At 40.5% G+C, this 20,423-nt stretch overlaps 1 protein-coding gene across 2 annotated transcripts; it reads left to right on the top strand.

Moving 5' to 3' along the window:
- The first annotated feature begins 3,847 nt into the window (after positions 1-3,847).
- LOC133575308 (cysteinyl leukotriene receptor 1-like) lies at positions 3,848-8,172 on the top strand. 2 transcript variants are annotated; one of them, XM_061927949.2, is made up of 3 exons: positions 3,848-3,912; positions 6,967-7,080; positions 7,144-8,172. In XM_061927949.2, the coding sequence occupies exons 2-3, from the start codon at positions 6,967-6,969 to the stop codon at positions 8,023-8,025; spliced, it is 996 nt and encodes a 331-aa protein (XP_061783933.2). In that variant the 5' UTR covers positions 3,848-3,912; the 3' UTR covers positions 8,026-8,172. The 2 variants fall into 2 exon arrangements, with proteins under 2 accessions (XP_061783933.2, XP_061783932.2); XM_061927948.2 differs by having other exon boundaries at positions 6,967-8,172.
- Positions 8,173-20,423: the final 12,251 nt, after the last annotated feature.

Raw genomic sequence — 20,423 nt, 5'->3', positions numbered from 1 at the left:
TTGTAACAACATGCCGCCATAGACGGAAACACCTCCTAGGTAACACATGAGCCAATCACCACGCCCCTAGGCCAGCCTGTACCCACCCACTCTGTGCCCTATATAAACCATGGTATGCGAATGCTCCCATTAAAATCTCCTGATGATTGAGGGTACCCCCCCTCATGAAACAGGCCTGTAGAGATGAAATAGTCTTGTGATTTTTTTCCCACACATACATATATTGCGCTCTACTACGGTATCGAGCACTATTTTTTGGATAACCTTATTAAGACATATATATATATATATATATATATATATATATATATATATATATATATATATATATATATATATATATATATATATGAAATACTTGACTTGGTGAATTCTAGCTGTAAATATACTCCTCCCCTTTTAACCACGCCCCCAACCACGCCCCCCTGTCCCCCCCGCCCCCCACCTCCCGAAATCGTAGGTCTCAAGGTTGGCAAGTATGGTGTATGGTGTTGTTGTTGCTGAAATTAGAAAAAAGGGACATTGTGTATGCAAATTAGAGAAAAACAAGAACACTATTGTTTGAGTCTTAACGGTCAAAACAACAAACTCTGCATAACGTAGCAGATAATAAAGATGATAAAAAATAAAACAATTGGAAATGATGTTTTTCCATATACATTTTGCATTAAATCACATGTGTTTAGTTTTCCCATGGATATTTTGTATTAAATCCAAGCACTATTTGCTTCTGTGTTTATTGAAGTCAGAGTGACAAACGTTTGACATGTTCACATTTGAGCATTACTGTCATTTTCTGAAGTGGACGACTGCATATGAAAATTTCCAAGGAAGTCCACCAATCTTTTTATTGGTTTAATTGTAGCACGTCCTTCCACTTTGGAAGGGCTCAGCACAAGTTGTTAACATTGTATGGGGGCGGTGGGTGTACACTGTAGGTCATAAGATAAATTGTTGACTTCCACATGCAAGTTACTCACACAAGCAATTTATTGGTTCTCTAGAAAATCAACAAAGTATGTCGCTGTGTGCATGGATTGAAATGGCAAATGTCAAATGTGATGGAAAAAAGACTGCACAAAATGTTTTATTTTTGCTGCCCATTAGGCAAATTTGTTTGGAATGCTTAATGAAATTAATTATATGTACCCGATGCTACCTAGTGTGGGTGTGCAATAGTACAATTGTCATTTCACCGGGCCCTAGGAGTTGTGCTGAACAATAAGTTTACAGCCCAGTTTTTTTTGGTTTTTTTTTCTCATTGGTTTACCTCTCTTAGATTCCCTCTCAATAAGTTAGAAAGTGTGATCATGAGTTTGCAGGGCTGGACTGCACACGATGGTTACTATTACAAACTGTACAGATTAAAAAAAACGATAAAGGATAGGATTGAGATCATTCATTCTACAATGGGGAAAGGGTGTGGTTGCAGTGCAAATACGAACATGTCCACACAAAATGAGATCAGATAGGATAGGGTAGATTTTTATTTATCCCACAATGGGGAATTTACATAGTTGCTGTGAAGGTTTTTACATACAGGGGCAGTAAAACGCAATGAAAAACAACAAAAAATTATCATATACTACATATTGCGCACTAATATGTATGGATAAAATATGAAATAAAAACAAAAAACACTAACATCTGTTTTGCACACCAAGAAAAAAGATCCCAGTAATCACATAAATGTGTTGTAAAGTGTAATGGCTGTGGGTAGAAAGGACCTGTGGTAGCGCTCCTTCTTGCACTGATGTAACGGTCTAATAATGCTCAAGGAGCTCCTCAGGTCCTCCACAGTGGTACCGCTATTATCATTGGAACCTATGCACACCATTCTTGGCCTGTGCATGTTGTTGTAATGTTCGTTTGTGTGTCATGGCTAAATGAGTTCCAGTTGAATTAGCCACTCCAGCATCCGGACATCTGCAAACATCACAAGCCAAATTCATTAGCAGCGTATGCAGGGAACAGAAATAAGGGAATAATAACAACACTTCCGTCAATACTTAACTCGAATTACTTTGTTCAACCTCATGGACTTATCGCCTCACACCATATAAATTCCGGTCTTTAGGTTCTAGACTTCTGAGTAAAAACAAACCAAAATAAGTAATGCAAACATAGATAACGGATAAAATATATTTTAGGGGTTAGTGGAAAAGGCTCTGTTGAATATTTTGCTCATAATTCCTTTGCTACTGATGATCTCACCATTCTCATCCAGCATTATTCTCACCATTAATCATGATTTTTTTTTATTCCTAACAATATCTAGTCGCAATTAAAAATACACTAGTTTTTTTAAACTTTTTTTCTGTTATTGCTGGGTTCCCGTCCGATTTCTGTCACTTCCTAGCAACAAGTCAAGTGAAAAAATGTTGCATAAAACTTATGCAAAGAAGAGTTGCTGCTGTGTTAAACCCGTCGCTCTTCAGCCGAGTCAACAACACCATTGAGTTTGCTATGAGCACTTTATCAATGTCTGTAGGAGCCTAAATTAGAATGTAAAAGTCGGTTTATGATTGATATACTTTTTTGGGGGGCTGGGGGAGCATTTGGGACTGGTGTCGCCCTCGGTGTCTGCTTGCCCCACAGGAGTTAACACCCCAGGCCGCTGCAGCTGGGCTGCGGGTCTGGGGCCCCTGGGTCCTGCCTCCCACCCACTTCCGGATGTCCGGCTCGGTGGGGGCCTGCTGGGTCTAGTACCCACGCGTAGTCTGTCGTGGCCACTCGGTGTGTCGTGTGGCATGCTGCGTTGTTGCCCGGCGGCCAGCTGCTGAGGTAATGGCCTTGTTTGTTGACCTGTCTGTGATTACCTTCTCTCTTTCTATTTTTTTTCTTCCCTCAAGGAGAGTCTCCGCCAAGGTAGTTGCTGGATGTTCCATCTCCATTGTTGGGGTCCCTGCATGTGTGGGGCGGGAAGTTCTCGTGGCCCATATTGGGTGGTCTTGCTGTGGCCGACTTTTAAGCGGGGCAGCCTGGGGCAGACCCCGCCATTCTCCCAGGGGGTTTTTTTGATTGATTGATTGATTGATTGATTGAGACTTTTATTAGTAGATTGCACAGTACAGTACATATTCCGTACAATTGACCACTAAATGGTAACACCCGAATAAGTTTTTCAACTTTTTTTATTTTTATTCATGGGATAAATATATACTATCATCATAATACAGTCATCACACAAGTTAATCATCAGAGTATATACATTGAATTACAAACCCCGTTTCCATATGAGTTGGGAAATTGTTAGATGTAAATATAAACGGAATACAATGATTTGCAAATCATTTTTAACCCATATTCAGTTGAATATGCTACAAAGACAACATATTTGATGTTTAAACTGATAAACTTTTTTTTTTTTTTGCAAATAATCATTTACTTTAGAATTTGATGCCAGCAACACGTGACAAAGAAGTTGGGAAAGGTGGCAATAAATACTGATAAAGTTGAGGAATGCTTATCAAACACTTATTTGGAAAATCCCACAGGTGAACAGGCAAATTGGTAACAGGTGGGTGCCATGATTGGGTATAAAAGTAGATTCCATGAAATGCTCAGTCATTCACAAACAAGGATGGGGCCCTCAGTATCTTGTCAAGAATCATCATGAATGTATAACAAGATGATTCGTGTTAAACCACTGGAGGTCAGCAAAGATATTCTGATCTGAACCGCATCATGACATTATTTACTGTGTGGCTGCACAGATGATGACATCACCACAGGCTAGATGCACAGTGCAAGTGAAGTCCCTCCTTCAGGAGATTCAGAATAGCTGACACTGCAGAAGCGGCCACCTGCAGCAGCATCCTTGTGCAACAAGTGTTGTGACATCAGGCGCAGAGGAAGAGCGACTCGCGGACGACAAGGGATCAGACCCAGCTCTGAAAGACATACACATTGGTAAGTATTGAGATTTTTAAAATAATATCTAATTTGGCTTTGAAGGAGCATGAAAATCAACACCAAAAATCAAGTAAAAAAACATTTCTTATGGGTTATTTTTAACGTGGTATGTTTCTTTATAAGGAAAAAATGTATAACTATTGTAAAAAAACGTCACTTATTATTGTTTATGTTTGATTAAAAAAAAGCATGAGATATGTATATCATTTATCAAAAGTCCAAAGACAGTACAAGCCTCCTCTTTTGCAGTGCAGTTCTACACTAACTACAAAACAAATATGTTAATTAATTGTTGCAGTTGCAGTGTTAAGATATGGCTTTGTTTACACTGATTACCCCCTTCATCCGTAATTGCATAACATACTTGATTAATGACATGATTTTTACAGAGTTTGTAATCCATCCGCACAAAAAAATGTGGTAACACTTTAGTTTGGGGAACATATTCACCATTAATTAGTTGCTTTTTAAAGTAGCAAAGACTTAAAGGCCTACTGAAACCCACTACTACCGACCACGCAGTCTGATAGTTTATATATCAATGATGAAATCTCAACATTGCAACACATGCCAATACGGCCGGGTTAGCTTACTAAAGTGCAATTTTAAATTTCGCGTGAAATATCCTGCTGAAAACGTCTCGGTATGACATACTTGCCAACCCTCCCGGATTTTCCGGGAGACTCCCGAAATTCAGCGCCTCTCCCGAAAACCTCCCGGGACAAATTTTCTCCCGAAAATCTCCCGAAATTCAGGGGGACTCAGGTCCATGAGGACCTGAGTCCGCTAACCCACAATATAACCAGCATACCTGCCCAATCACGTTATAACTGTAGAATGATGGAGGGCGAGTTCTTGGTTTCTTATGTGGGTTTATTGTTAGGCAGTTTCATTAACGTCCTCCCAGCGCGGCAACAACACACAACAACAGCAGTCACGTTTTTATATACCGTAAAGCAGTTCGTCTGCCGTAAACAGCAATGCTGTGACACTCTTAAACAGGACAATACTGCCATCTAGTGCATTTGATGAAAGCACTTTTGTGCGTGCCACACATCAATGCATCATCAGAGTTCAGCATGGTTAGAAAAATAGTGACAGAGAATAGAACAAGGATGGCCAATTCAACCCTTAACTCAACAATGAGTAGATGAGTGGTATGTGTGTGTATATGTGTAAATAAATGAACACTGAAATTCAAGTATTTATTTTATATATATATATATATATATATATATATATATATATATATATATATATATATATATATATATATACGTATATATATATAAATATATATATACATATAACATATATATATATATATATATATATACGTATATATATATATATATATATATATATATACATATATATATATATATATATATATATATATAGCTAGAATTCACTGAACGTCAAGTATTTGTTATATATATATATATATATATATATATATATATATATATATATATGAAATACTTGACTTGGTGAATTCTAGCTGTAAATATACTCCTCCCCTTTTAGCCACGCCCCCAACCACGCCCCCCAACCACCCCGACCACGCCCACTCCACCCCCCGAAATCGGAGGTCTCAAGGTTGGCAAGTATGCGGTATGATGACGCCTGCGCGTGACGTCACGGATTTTAGAGGACATTTTGGGACAGCATGGTGGCCAGCTATTAAGTCGTCTGTTTTCATCGCAAAATTCCACAGTATTCTGGACATCTGTGTTAGTGAATCTTTTGCAATTTGTTCAATGAACAATGGAGACAGCAAAGAAGAAAGCTGTAGGTGGGAAGCGGTGTATTGCGGCAGGTGTTGTGCCGGATAACACAGCCGGTGTTTCATTGTTGACAGTCAAGCTTTACCATTGGTCTGTGGAGAACTGGGACAACAGAGACTCTTACCAGGAGGACTTTGAGTTGGATGCGCAGACGCGGTACCGTGAGTACGCAGCTGCGGCTTCCAAACATTTGATCGCTTGCCCGTACGTGCTTGCCGCTATGTGCATGTCCCGTACATAACTTTGGGGACTTTGGGGAAATATATGTGCTGTATGAACTTTGGGGAGGTGAACGATACTTTGGGCTGTGGGATTGAGTGTGTTGTGCAGGTGTTTGAGTTGTATTGGCGGGTTATATGGACGGGAGGGGGGAGGTGTTTGTTATGCGGGATTAATTTGTGGCATATTAAATATAAGCCTGGTTGTGTTGTGGCTAATAGAGTATATATATGTCTTGTGTTTATTTACTGTTTTAGTCATTCCCAGCTGTATATCAGGTCCCACCCGCCTCTCACAGCATCTTCCCTATCTGAATCGCTCCCACTGCCCTCTAGTCCTTCACTCTCAGTTTCCTCATCCACAAATCTTTCATCCTCGCTCAAATTAATGGGGAAATTGTCGCTTTCTCGGTCCGAATCGCTCTCGCTGCTGGTGGCCATGATTGTAAACAATGTGCGGATGTGAGGAGCTCCACAACCTGTGACGTCACGCGCATATCGTCTGCTACTTCCGGTACAGGCAAGGCTTTTTTATCAGCGACCAAAAATTGCGAACTTTATCGTCGATGTTCTCTACTAAATCCTTTCAGCAAAAATATGGCAATATCGCGAAATGATCAAGTATGACACATAGAATGGACCTGCTATCCCCGTTTAAATAAGAAAATCGCATTTCAGTAGGCCTTTAATTTACAGTTATTTGGACACTAGGGGAACATATAAGGGTTAGGGTTAGGGTTGGGGTTAGGGGTAGGGTTAGGGTTACTAATAAGCAATAATTCTGAGGTTATTGAGGGAAGACTCTTAGTTAATGGCTTACTGATTTTTTTTAAAGAATGAGGAATTAATACCTACTTAATAATGACTAATTAAGAGTCAATATGTTACTAATTTGCATGTTAATAAGCAACTAATTAATGGTGAATGTGTGTTTCCCATACTAAAGTGTAACCAAATGTATATATTACAGAGTTGTTTATGTTGGCTGTCTTTCATTTCATTTCCATTCTTCACCAAATCATGTGTCCCCGTCTCAACACCTGCAGATGGAGCAAATTAATGAGACGCTCAGCAGCAACTCCACCGCCTGTCCGTCCATCGACGACTTCCGTAATCAGGTTTACACCACGTCCTACTCCATCATCACCGTCTTCGGCCTGGTAGGGAACGGCTTGGCCCTGGTGGTGCTGATCAAATTGTACCGGCAGAGTTCTCCTTTCCAGGTCTACATGCTGAACCTGGCCGTGTCCGACCTGCTGTGTGTCAGCACTCTGCCTATGAGGGTGCTCTACTACGTGAACAAGGGCCAGTGGAACCAGGGCGATTTCCTGTGTCGCATCAGCTCCTACGCCCTCTACGTCAACCTCTACTGCAGCATTTACTTCATGGCGGTCATGTCCGTCACACGCTTCCTGGCCATTGTCTTCCCCGTGCGGAACCTTCAACTGGTGACAGTGAGCCGTGCACGTCTGGCGTGTCTGAGCATTTGGATTTGTATCTGTCTTGCCTCTTCGCCCTTCTTGATGTTAGGCCAGAAATTTGATCCTGTGACCAACAAAACAAAGTGCTTTGAGCCTCCGCAAGGTCAAGGCGTGTCTGCACTTGTAGTGCTGAACAATGTTTCTTTGGTGGTGGGTTTTCTTCTGCCCTTCCTGGTCATACTGTTCTGCTATGCCGGGATTATCCGCGCCCTACTTACCCGCGCTCCACTGGCTAGGTGCCACCAGGGCACGCGCTCCAAATCAATTAGTATGATCGTGATCATCCTTTTGACGTTCTTGATAAGCTTCATGCCGTACCACGTGCAGCGCTCCGTCCACATTCACTCCCTGTCCCGCACGGACACTCGTTGCACGGAAAGGGTTGCCATGCAGAAGTCAGTCGTGGTGACGCTGTGCCTGGCAGCAGCCAATTCATGCTTTGATCCGCTGCTCTACTTTTTCTCGGGGGAAGGTTTCCGCAGCCGCCTGTCGTCCATGCGTCTGTATCGGTCGACCAGCACACAGACACGCTCAGTTAGACTAAATGCTGCTGGTTTAGAGAACCGAGACAACCGACTGCAAAGTGCCACATCGTTTATACGAATTAGCAGCACTGTCAAATAAAGGCAAAAAATAAATAAACAAAATAAAATAAAATAAAACTTATAAAAAATAAATTAAAAAAATTAAATACAAATTAAATGCAAATTAAAAAAAAAATAAAAAAAATAAAAAAAAAATAAAAAAATAAAAAAATAAAAATATATATATATATCCATCCATCCATTTTCTACCGCTTATTCCCTTTGGGGTCGCGGGGGGCGCTGGAGCCTATCTCAGCTACAATCGGTATATATTTTAATTATGTTATTATTGTGTAATATTTTGTTGGACTGATTAAAAAATGGCAGCACGGTGGTAGAGGGATTAGTGCGTCTGCCTCACAATACGAAGGTCCTGAGTAATAATAATAATAATAACTGGGATTTATATAGCGCTTTTCTAAGTACTCAAAGTCGCTTTACATGTAGAACCCATCAAACATTCACACCTGGTGGTGGTAAGCTACTTTCATAGCCACAGCTGCCCTGGGGTAGACTGGGTTCAACCCCGGGCTCGGGATCTTTCTGTGTGGAGTTTGCATGTTCTGCGTGGGTTCCCTCCCGGTACTCCGGCTTCCTCCCACTGCCAAAAGACATGCACCTGGGGATAGGTTGATTGGCAACACTAAATTGGCCCTAGTGTGTGAATGTGAGTGTGAATGTTGTCTGTCTATCTGTGTTGGCCCTGCGATGAGGTGGCGACTTGTCCAGGGTGTACCCCGCCTTCCGCCCGATTGTAGCTGAGATAGGCTCCAGCGTCCCCCGCGACCCCGAAGGGAATAAGCGGTTAAAAATGGATGGATGGATGGAAAATGGATGGATGGATGGATGGATGGATGATTAACAAATAAAAAATAAAAAATATATATATATATATATATTTTTTATTTTTATTTTAATCCAACAAAAAAACACAGTAATACCATAATAATACAATTACAATTACAAAACCAAACCCGGCCCAGCAACATTCCGAATAGCAATCAAGATTCAAGATTCAAGATTGTTTATTGTCATATGCACAGTTAAACAGACAGTTTGCCGTACAATGAAAATCTTACTTTGCTAGTCAACAGAGCAATTAAGAGGACACACAAACATGACACAAAACAATCCAAAAATTAATACTATCAACAACAGTATCAATAATAATAACAATTCCAACATAGCAGTGATTAGAAATCCCTCATTGACATTATCATCACAGCTATTTATAAAAAAAAAAAACATAAAAAGAAAAAAAAAAAGAACAATAGTGTCACAGTGGTTGACACTTGCATCACATCTCAAAAGCTTGACAACACATTGTGTCCAATATTTTCCGCAAAGATAAAATAAGTCATATTTTAGGTTAATTTAATAGTTAAAACAAATTTAAATAATGGATCCCATATTCCAATATATGACTCATTATCTAAACTAAATGCATTTTTTTCTACTGATATCATTTCCATAAAAGTATTTGAAAAAAACTAATATAAATATATCGCACTGTAACCTGAGATGCATTTTGGGGGTAGGGATTACATTACACTGTTTTTTTTGTCAGTAAAATAGGAATATAATAAATGTTACTGATTGATGGCAAAATAAAGCATTTTCATAGAAGGTTATGTGGCTGTCTTTTCTCAATGGTTTACTCATTTCAGTAGAAAAGTTCACATTATTTTAACACAAATATTGCCCAAATTTTTTGCTTCATCTATTCCAGGGGTGTCAAACATACGGCAGGTTTTATCCGGCCTGCGGGATGAGTTCGCTAAGTATAAAAATGAGCCGAAATTTTTGAATGAAAGAAACTGCTGTTCTAAATGTGTCCACTAGATGTCGCAATAGCAATTCTTTGTATACTTGTAGATGATGCTACATGTGTAAAAAAAAAAAAAAATTAACCACATGATGTTAGTACATCAGTCGAGGAAAATGAGCAAACTACACAAATAACTACATGATTTTTTTTTTGTTGTTTTTTTTTGTTTTTGTTTTTGTCATAAAAGGATACAATCATGTGTGCTTACGGACTGTATCCCTGCAGACTGTATTGATCTATATTGATATATAATGTAAGAACCAGAAATATTAATAACAGAAAGAAACAACCCTTTTGTGCGAATGAGTGTGAATGAGTGTAAATGGGGGAGGGAGGTTTTTTGGATTGGTGCACTAATTGTAAGTGTGTCTTGTGTTTTTTATGTTGATTTAATAAAAATATTAAAATTTTATTTTTTATTTTTTATTTATTTCTTGTGCGGCCCGGTACCAATCGATTCACGGACCGGTCCAGTGGTTGGGGATCCCTCCCCTACAAGGTTTCTCATTGTCATCCCATTGGGTTGAGTTTTTTCTTGCCCTGATGTGGGATGTCGTTGTGGCTTGTGCAGCCCTTTGAGACACTCGTGATTTAGGGCTATATAAATAAACTTTGATTGATTGTTTGATTGACACCCTGGACACGTCGTCACCTCATCGCAGTTCAGAGTTGCCAACCAGCCTACCCCAGGTGCATATCTTTGGAGGGGGGAGGAAGCCAGGGTACTCGGAGAGAACCCACATGCAAATTCCACAGAGAAAGACCTTGAATGGAACGGCAATGGAACCTTAAAATACTCTAAAGTGCCTTTAACCTTTAAGGTATGCAGCACTTGATCATCATAAAATCATCATTACATACTGCCTGTCATGTCTATTTCCAGCCACCACTGTCTCAATTAAACATATAAAAATGTCTTCACTGACATTTTTAATACCTCTCTGGAGCTATGCCGTGTGCCGTCCTGCTTTAAGACCTCCACCATTGTCCCTGTCCCCAAGAACACTGCAGTTCGCCTACAGAGCCAACAGGTCTGTGGATGATGCAGTGAACCTGACCCTCCACTTCATCCTGGAGCATCTGGACTCCCCAGGAACCTACGCCAGGATCCTGTTTGTGGACTTCAGCTCTGCCTTCAACACCATCCTCCCTGGACTGCTACGAGACAAGCTCTACCAGCTCAGCGTGCCCAACTCCCTCTGCAGTTGGATCAACGACTTCCTGACAGACCGAAGACAGCACGTGCGGCTGGGGAAGATTGTCTCGGACAGTCGAACCACGAACACTGGTACTCCTCAGGGCTGTGTACTCTCTCCCTGGCTCTTCTCCCTGTATACAAACTGCTGCACCTCCAGTCACCAGTCCGTAAAACTGCTCAAGTTTGCGGATGACACCACCCTCATCGGGCTCATCTCGGATGGCGATGAGTCCGCCTAAAGGAAAGAGGTGGACCGGCTGGCGTCCTGGTGCAGCCTCAACAACCTGGAGCTGAACGCCCAGAAAACAGTGGAGATGATCATGGACTTCAGAAAAGTCACAGCACCACCATCCCCCCTCACCCTGATTGACTCTCCCACCCCCGTCTCCATTGTGGACTCCTTCCGTTTTTTGGGCACCACCTTCACCCAAGACCTCAAGTGGGAGTCGACCATCAGCTCCCTCATCAAGAAGGCCCAGCAGAGGATGTACTTCCTGCGGCAGCTGAGGAAACTTAAGGTGGCGACCGAGATGCTGGTGCAGTTTTACTCAGCCATCATCGAGTCCATCCTGACCTCCTCCATCACCGTGTGGTTCCCCGGCGCCACAGTCCAGGATAAGCATCGACTGCAGCGCATCGTACATGCTGCTGAGAAGGTGATTGGCTGCAAGCTCCCATCCCTCCAGGACTTGTTCTCCTCCAGGACCAGGAGGCGTGTGGGTCGGATCACAGCTGACTCTTCTCACCCTGGACACAAACTATTCTCCCCTCTCCCCTCAGGCAGGAAACTACGGTCCATCCAGACCCACACCTCTCGCCACCTGAACAGTTTTTTTCCCCTCGGCCATCAGGCACATGAACAATAACTCCTAACAGTAACTCCTTGAATTCCTTCTAAGTCTATAACAAGATCTGATAGCTCAGTACAGCTCTTGTTATTACCAAATCTGTGTTATATGTGTTTTATGTTTCACGGTTGCACCAATAATTTTATTATTATTATTATTTTATAGGATTAGAGAGTATCAAAACACGCATTGGTATGTCAGACTTAGCCTTGTCGTGGTTGAACTCTTATCTTATTGACAGGATGCAGCGCGTCTCCCATAACAATGTGACCTCGGACTATGTTAAGGTAACGTGCGGAGTCCCCCAGGGTTCGGTTCTTGGCCCTGCACTCTTTAGTATTTACATGCTGCCGCTAGGCAACATCATACGCAAATACGGTGTTAGCTTTCATTGTTATGCTGATGACACCCAACTCTACATGACCCTAAAGCTGACCAACACGCCCGATTGTAGTCAGCTGGAGGCGTGTCTTAATGAAATTAAACAATGGATGTCCGCTAACCTTTTGCAACTCAACACTAAGAAAACGGAAATGCTGATTATCGGTCCTGCTCAACACCGACACCTATTTAATAATACCACCTTAACATTTGACAACCAAACAATTACACAAAGCGACTCGGTAAAGAATCTGGGTATTATCTTCGACCCAAGTCTCTCGTTTGAGTCACACATTAAGAGTGTTACTAAAACGGCCTTCTTTCATCTCCGTAATATCGCTAAAATTCGTTCCATTTTGTCCACTAGCGACGCTGAGATCATTATTCATGCGTTCGTTACGTCTCGTCTCGATTACTGTAACGTATTATTTTCGGGTCTCCCTATGTCTAGCATTAAAAGATTACAATTGGTCCAAAATGCGGCTGCTAGACTCTTGACAAGAACAAGAAAGTGTGATCATATTACGCCTATACTGGCTCACCTGCACTGGCTTCCTGTGCACTTAAGGTGCGACTTTAAGGTTTTACTACTTACGTATAAAATACTACACGGTCTAGCTCCATCCTATCTTGCTGATTGTATTGTACCATATGTCCCGGCAAGAAACCTGCGTTCAAAGAACTCCGGCTTATTAGTGATTCCCAGAGCCCATTAAAAGTCTGCGGGCTATAGAGCGTTTTCTATTCGGGCTCCAGTGCTCTGGAATGCCCTCCCGGTAACAGTTAGAGATGCTACCTCAGTAGAAGCATTTAAGTCCCATCTTAAAACTAATTTGTATACTCTAGCCTTTAAATAGACCCCCCTTTTTAGACCAGTTGATCTGCTGTTTCTTTTCTTTTTTCCTCTGCCTCCTCGCCGGGTTATTCCGGTTCCAGGGACCATGGATGAAGTGCTGGCTGTCCAGAGTTAGGACCCGGGATGGACTGCTCGCCTGTGCATCGGTTGGGGAAATCTCTGTGCTGCTGACCCGTCTCCGCTCGGGATGGTCTCCTGCTGTTCTCCTGCTGGCCCCACTATGGACTGGACTCTCACTACTATGTTAGATCCACTAAGGACTCTTCTTTCACAATATTATGTCACTCGACATCCATTGCTTTCGGTCTCCCCTCGAGAGGGGGGGTCAACCACATATGCGGTTTCTCATAGTCATTCACATCGACATCCCTTATATGGGCTCTGTACCGAGGATGTCGTTGTGGCTTGTACAGCCCTTTGAGACTTTTGTGATTTAGGGCTATATAAATAAACATTGATTGATTGATTGATTGATTGAAGAAAAATTCCTAGTTTGTGAACCCGTTCTCAAACAATGGCAATAAAACTATTCTGATTCTGATTCTGATTCTGATTCTGATTCTGATTCTGAAAGAGTTTTGACTTCAGTGATAGTTTATCTTCGTAGTGTACGTTTTCTGACATCTGTACGATGCACTCATTGGGGGAAGAAAGGCCATGGACAGTCTGACTACCTCATGCTCAGCCACGTGGTCAATGCATATGCCCCTAAGGCTGACTATACCATTGCATTTCCTACTGACTGCAAGAAGAGTTACAAGCTGTGTCCACTAGGTGTTACACCAACACAGATATTGGACATTCTTCTCCATTCAACATTAAAACCTGATAACTTTCCAACAAAAAAAATGGTCTGTTGTCAGCTGAACATGACAAACAACTAACCCTGGTTGTTTGGGGGTTGGTCCCTAAAGCTTAACGGTGCCTCATCATTTTAACTGGCATCTCTTCTGCAACACCTTAACAAGCCCCATTCCAGTTGTCTAGATAGTCGCCAATATGCATAGTATTCATCACTAAAAGATTAATTCAATTATCGTATCGCTCTGTAGCCACAAAGACTGTATGTTCCTCGAAAAAAAGGTGAACTTTGGTTGCGCATCGAGGCCTACTTGAACATACATTTAGCCTACATAATGAGAAACACAACATGACCCTGGGACCAGACTGTTGAGGCAGCTCACAAGTACAGAGAAGGTCATTGTAATGCATGAGCGCGTCATAAACAGATAAGCACAAGATCGGCTGCCTGCAGTGTTTGCACAAAAATATGTTTGTCTCAGTCGCAAAGCACAAATGGCACTGGTGGTTTGACGACTCCATCTTCTCGCTCATAAAAAGGTCCCATGAAAACTGTTTTAAAAAGTACTGGAGGCCAAGAAAGCCACCCATTTAGGGAGCATTTTTTTCACGACAATTATATAATATGCGAGATGTTGTGCAACTATATCATAATTTTAGCAATTGTTACGTACTACGCCATTATCAAAACAACATGGTTTTAGAAGGTTGTAAGCTTAAAGCAGGGAATGAAACATATAAATGTAAATAACTGTAAATAACTGTAAATTCAGTAATGTGCCCTTAACATTGATCTGAGTGCATGTTTAATTAACAACATTTAACAGAATAAGATGACCTACCGTGAATACTGCTAAAATTATATTTGTTGCATGTTCCCACTTCCTAATTATACTAATTATAATTATTACCAGGGGTGTCAAAATCATCTTAGATCAGGGGCCACATGGAGAAAAATCTACTTCCAAGTGGAAAATCACAGCATGATAACTTAAAAATAAAGACAACTTCAGATTGTTTTCTTTGTTTAAAAATAGAACAAGCACAAATGTACAAATCATAATGTTGTTGAGGGTTTTTTACACTTACATGTTGCGGTAAATTGTATACTATCTTTATTTGTCGTTATTTATATTTTCTGAATAAATGATGTGATAATGTTCATCAGTCAACTCATTGGTGTTAATTTTCAATCTATCAAGATAAAAAAAATATATATCAAAGTCAAACTACAGGATGTTATTTATATAGTTTGGTCATTTTCCTTGACTGATGCAATAACATCATGTGGTTTATTTTGTACACATGTAGCATTATTTACAAATATACAAAGGATTGCTATTGTGACATCCAGTGGACACATTTAGAACAGCTGTGTCTTTCATTCAAAAATGTCAGGTTGATTTTTATACTTAGCAAACTCATCCCGCGGGCCGAAAAACAAAAACAGTTTGCCGGGCCGTACATTTGACACCCCTGATTTAAATCATTCAGAAATTTAATATTTTTTACATTTTTGTTAAACAATTTAAAAGAATAAGGTAAACTACCCTAAACACTACCATATCCCCGTTTCTTAATTATTTGACTTTTCCATGAAACATGATGATTCAAAACCTTCACAAATGTTATATTTTGTTTACATTCCTCTGTTACGATTATCCCAACTACACCGAAAGTATTGTTACTTTTAAAAACAAAACCAATTTAAATAAAATGCCTGATTGTGTGTTTGCAGGCACGCTCACTTTGTTGGGATGGAAAACAGTAACAACACCTAGAAGCAGCCAAACGAGTCAGCGTGTTTGTTTGGTTCGTCCTCAAAGAGTAATTATTTTTCCATGGTTTTCTCCAGGATAACATATTTAAATTTAATCGGAACAAATACGAGGAGAGTGAGTGTTCCAGAGGGTGTACTGTATAAACGCAGTGTTTGTGGAACGTATTGAGTCATCCGTCTTAAACAAGTATGCCTTTTACATGCGGTAAATGGACTGCAATGAAAGATAGTGGTGTATACTGTATATGCATAGTTTATTGATTGACACACATATTCTTCACAGAGTGATTTGAGTCATGTTTATTTAATAAAACCATGTTTTTTTCTGTTCTTTATTATGCAGTCACCCTTAACTGCAGTTTGTCATTTGGGGGCCAAAAGGCAAGTCAGTCATTGGGGCCCTTAAACACCTTAATACAATCGTGGACCTGGATTATGCGATTGGAACCAGATCTCTCTCTCCAGATCTTAGTATCGCGCAGGCGCCAGTCTCAACGCACGGGATACAACCCGGAAGCAGATACCATTAAATAAAAGCGTTGCAACAATTGTAATGAAGAGGAGACTGTTTATTTGCCTACCCAAATTAAATGAACAGAACCTTTTGAAGCTCATTAATGATACAAAAAATAAACAGAGATTTATTTAAGAAGGCAGCTAAGGGAATGTAAAATGCCGGCTATATTCGGACTCCCGAACCAAATACAAATGAGATGAAAGATAATGAAGCAGGTATATTAAAGGCAAATAATAAAGCGTACATCATTTCCATGATTTTCGTCCAAAGATTCCTTCCAAAAAACTCTTCCGCCACCTCTCGTTGCATCCGACCCGATACATTTTTGGTAGTAGCGTCATGCTCATAGTGCAATCCAAGATCATTTATTGATGCTGTCTGCTATTTAACATCAGCGTAGCCATTCGAGACGTAATATGTTGTCACTATAACAATCTACAAGGTTAATATAGCTGGCTTTTCTTTCTTCACCTCCATTGATCTGCTTTCTTTTGTATTTGAAGTTATCATTACGAATATGTATTGTTGCATTTGAACAATTGTATTGTTGACAATAGAGGTAAATTATTGTTGTCATTCATTATCAATAGTGCTATTTCTATTGGTATTTGTATTGCTCTATTTGTAGCAGTGGTTCTTAACCTTGTTGGAGGTACCGAACCCCACCAGTTTCATATGCGCATTCACCAAACACTTCTTTAGTGAAAATTTTAATGTTTTTTTTTTTCAAATTCAAGAAAAAGTCAAATGTTTTTTTAACTGATGCACAAAATGAACCGTGCATGAACATCACCTTGTTCAATGAACAAAACCAACACAGTGCATGAACATACAACAAATTACACACCTTACACACATTACCATGAATTGATTAACGTGGACCCCGACTTAAACAAGTTGAAAAACTTATTCGGGTGTTACCATTCAGGGGTCAATTGTACGGAATATGTACTGTACTGTGTAAACTGTACTGTTTCATATAATGGAATCTCTTCCTTTGCAATCTAATAGTAAAAGTTTCAATCAATCAATCAAACAACCTGCAAATCAGATGGAAAATTAGAGGGAACATTGTTTGGAGGTATCCATAATACGCTTATAGGGAGAAGTTTTTATTTACACGATAATTCGGATGTGTCTTTACCTCTGTGGCGGAAGCTCCGCCGAACCCTTCGGGTTCGATCGAACCCAGGTTAAGAACCACTGATTTGTAGTGTAATAATGTTCATTGTCATTTCTGTATTATTAATATTTATTTCACAAACTGCTTCTTTGCTATCTCTTTTACTGTCATATTTCGTATTACTATCACATATTGTATTTGCTGATGTTCTATTGGTGTTGTTGTTGTTGTTATTGTTGTGTTTGATGTTGTTGTTATTGTCTCTCTGTCTTATCCCTCACAATTTCCCCCTCTGTCTTCCTTTTTTTCTCTTTCTATCTCCTCCTGCTCCGGCCCGGCTGCACCAAATGATAATATAAATACATTTAATAAAGTCAAATACAAATAAGGCAACAAAAGAAGAATCCCACACTTCTCTTTTGTAAAGTAAATGTGTACAGCCGATATGGGCATCTACATCAACAATATGATTTGCCTGAGAAGCTGGACAGGACAAAAAAACAACAACAACAACAAAAAACAGACGTAATATGTGTAATCTGTGCCAATATTACGGCGGACATCACTTAAAACAAGTTGTAAGGATCCGCAAATCCTCGTGCATCGTCATAGGTCAACTGGAAAAGTAATTCAGTGTAAGGGAGGCACATGGTGTATGACATTTGAGAGTGTGCATGGACCTTTGGACTTCACACATGGTTGTGAAAATACAAAAAAAACGAACCATTTGAGTAATCAGACTAATTTAGTGCATTGAAACATAGTGACTGATCCCAATGTACTGTAATTAATAGTAAGATTAATCAAGATTTAACAAAGTGTAAGCCTTTTTTGGAAACTATTTATTTGCTAGCACAGTTGGACATGATTCATTCATTCATTCATGTATTTATTTGACTGGGACAGTACAATTAAACATTGCTACCCACAGGTAACCGATGTCAAAGACTTCTAGCCACAGGCTAATTTGCAACCCTCGTCCCTGGTTAGGCTTTTAAAAAAAGATGAGAGAAGTGTAGAACACATACAAAAGGATTAAGACAAGTACAAAATAAAAACACATTGAAAATAATTGGGCCCATTTATCCATGCTACATCCAGTTCTAGATTCAAGATTCAAGATTGTTCATTGTCATATGCACAGTTAAACAGACACTTTGCCGTACAATGAAAATCTTACTTTGCTAGTCCACCCTTCAACAAGTCACACGGTACTTAGCTAAAAAGTAAAAATAAAAAATGTATATACAAGGCACAGTAAGTAACATAACATTATTGCACATTCTGATTGACAGTCAACAGTATAAATATGGAGGTGACCTTGGGTCACAGCAGCAGTTAAAGTGTCTTTAGTGATCAAAGGTGAAAAGTGTCTACAGTGATGGTTCACAGTTCGGGGGTGGTCATGGTAGCATTCACAAGTTAGCATTCACAAGTTAGCATTCACAAGCCTGATGGCCTGTGGGTAGAAACTGTTTGTCAGTCTCGTAGTCCTGGATTTCAGGCTCCTGTATCGTCTGCCTGATGGTAGGAGGCTGAAGAGACTGTGCTGGGGGTGTGTACTGTCCTTTATGATGTTGTGTGCTCTCCTGGTGGCCCTGGTAGAGTACATGTCCTGTAGTGAGGGGAAGGCTGCTCCTGATATGTACTGAGCAGTTTTAATCACTCGCTGGAGTGCCTTCCTGTCCTTAGCAGTGCAGTTTCCATATCAGACCGTGATTGAGCTGGTAAGGACACTCTCAACCGTACTTCTATAGACGTTGCTGAGAATTTTGGGTGGCATGCCAAATTTTCTCAGCCTTCTTAGGAAGTACAGTCGCTGCTGGGCTTTCTTTATTGTTTGTTGGGTGTTGTGATCCCAGGTGAGGTCCTCGCTGATGTGGGTCTCGAGGAATTTAAAGGTTTTCACCCTGTCCACCTTTGTCCCCCCTATGTACAGAGGTGTGTAGTGTGCACTCTTTCTCCGTGGGTCAATAATCATCTCCTTGGTCTTGTCTGTGTTCAAGGAGAGATTATTATCCTGACACCACACCTCACACTTCTGATTTTCCTTAAGCCACTTTTTCAGTTTTGTGGAGAAAAGTTGAATGTCTGACTGTGACTTTAACTCCAGTGGCAGAGAGTTCCACAGATGTGAGGCCTTCACTGAGAACGCAGACTGACCCAGAGTCGTCCGGCACCTTTTCACTCCACAGCTCTCACCGACTGCAGCTCGAGTCTGCACACCTTCACCTATGTATCGTTGTATTTTCTTGACACGTCACATCAGGGGCTAATGCCAGTTTTTCTTAACCTGGGTTCGATCGAACCCTAGGGGTTCGGTGAGTCGGCCTCAGGGGTTCAGCGGAGCCTCCACCACGGAGGTCAAGACACACCCAACTCATCGTGTAAATAAAAACTTCTCCCTATCGGCGTATTGTGGATTCCACCAAACAATGTTCTCTCTAATTTTCCATCTGATTTGCAAGTGTGTAATTTGTTGTGAGTTCATGCAGTGTGTTGGTTTTGTTCTTTGAACAAGGTGATGTTCATGCACGGTTCATTTTGTGCACCAGTAAAAAAAACATATAACTTTGTCTTGAATTTGAAATTATTATTATTATTATTATATTACTATTATTTTTTTTTTCACAAAAGAAGGGTTCAGTGAATGCACATATGAAACTGGTGGGGTTCGGTACCTCCAACAAGGTTAAGAACCACTGGGCTAATCCATTAAGACATTTAAAAATAGCTTTTAAAGGGGAACATTATCAACAGACCTATGTAAGCGTCAATATATACCTTGATGTTGCAGAAAAAAGACCATATATTTTTTTGACCGATTTCCGAACTCCAAATGGGTGAATTTTGGCGAATTAAACGCCTTTCTAATATTCGCTCTCGGAGCAATGACGTCACAACGTGGCGTCACATCGGGAAGCAATCCGCCATTTTCTCAAACACCGAGTCAAATCAGCTCTGTTATTTTCCGTTTTTTCGACTGTTTTCCGTACCTTGGAGACATCATGCCTCGTCGGTGTGTTGTCGAAGGGTGTAACAACACGAACAGGGACGGATTCAAGTTGCACCAGTGGCCCAAAGATGCAAAAGTGGCAAGAAATTT

The sequence above is a fragment of the Nerophis lumbriciformis genome, linkage group LG35, assembly GCF_033978685.3.
Source record: "Nerophis lumbriciformis linkage group LG35, RoL_Nlum_v2.1, whole genome shotgun sequence".
Taxonomy (NCBI): Eukaryota; Metazoa; Chordata; class Actinopteri; order Syngnathiformes; family Syngnathidae; genus Nerophis; species Nerophis lumbriciformis.
This window is presented reverse-complemented; position numbering and strand designations above follow the sequence as displayed.

Excerpts from the sequence above, each read along its gene's own strand:
- LOC133575308 (XM_061927948.2), top strand. The coding sequence starts at position 6,967 with ATGGAGCAAATTAATGAGACGCTCAGCAGCAACTCCACCGCCTGTCCG.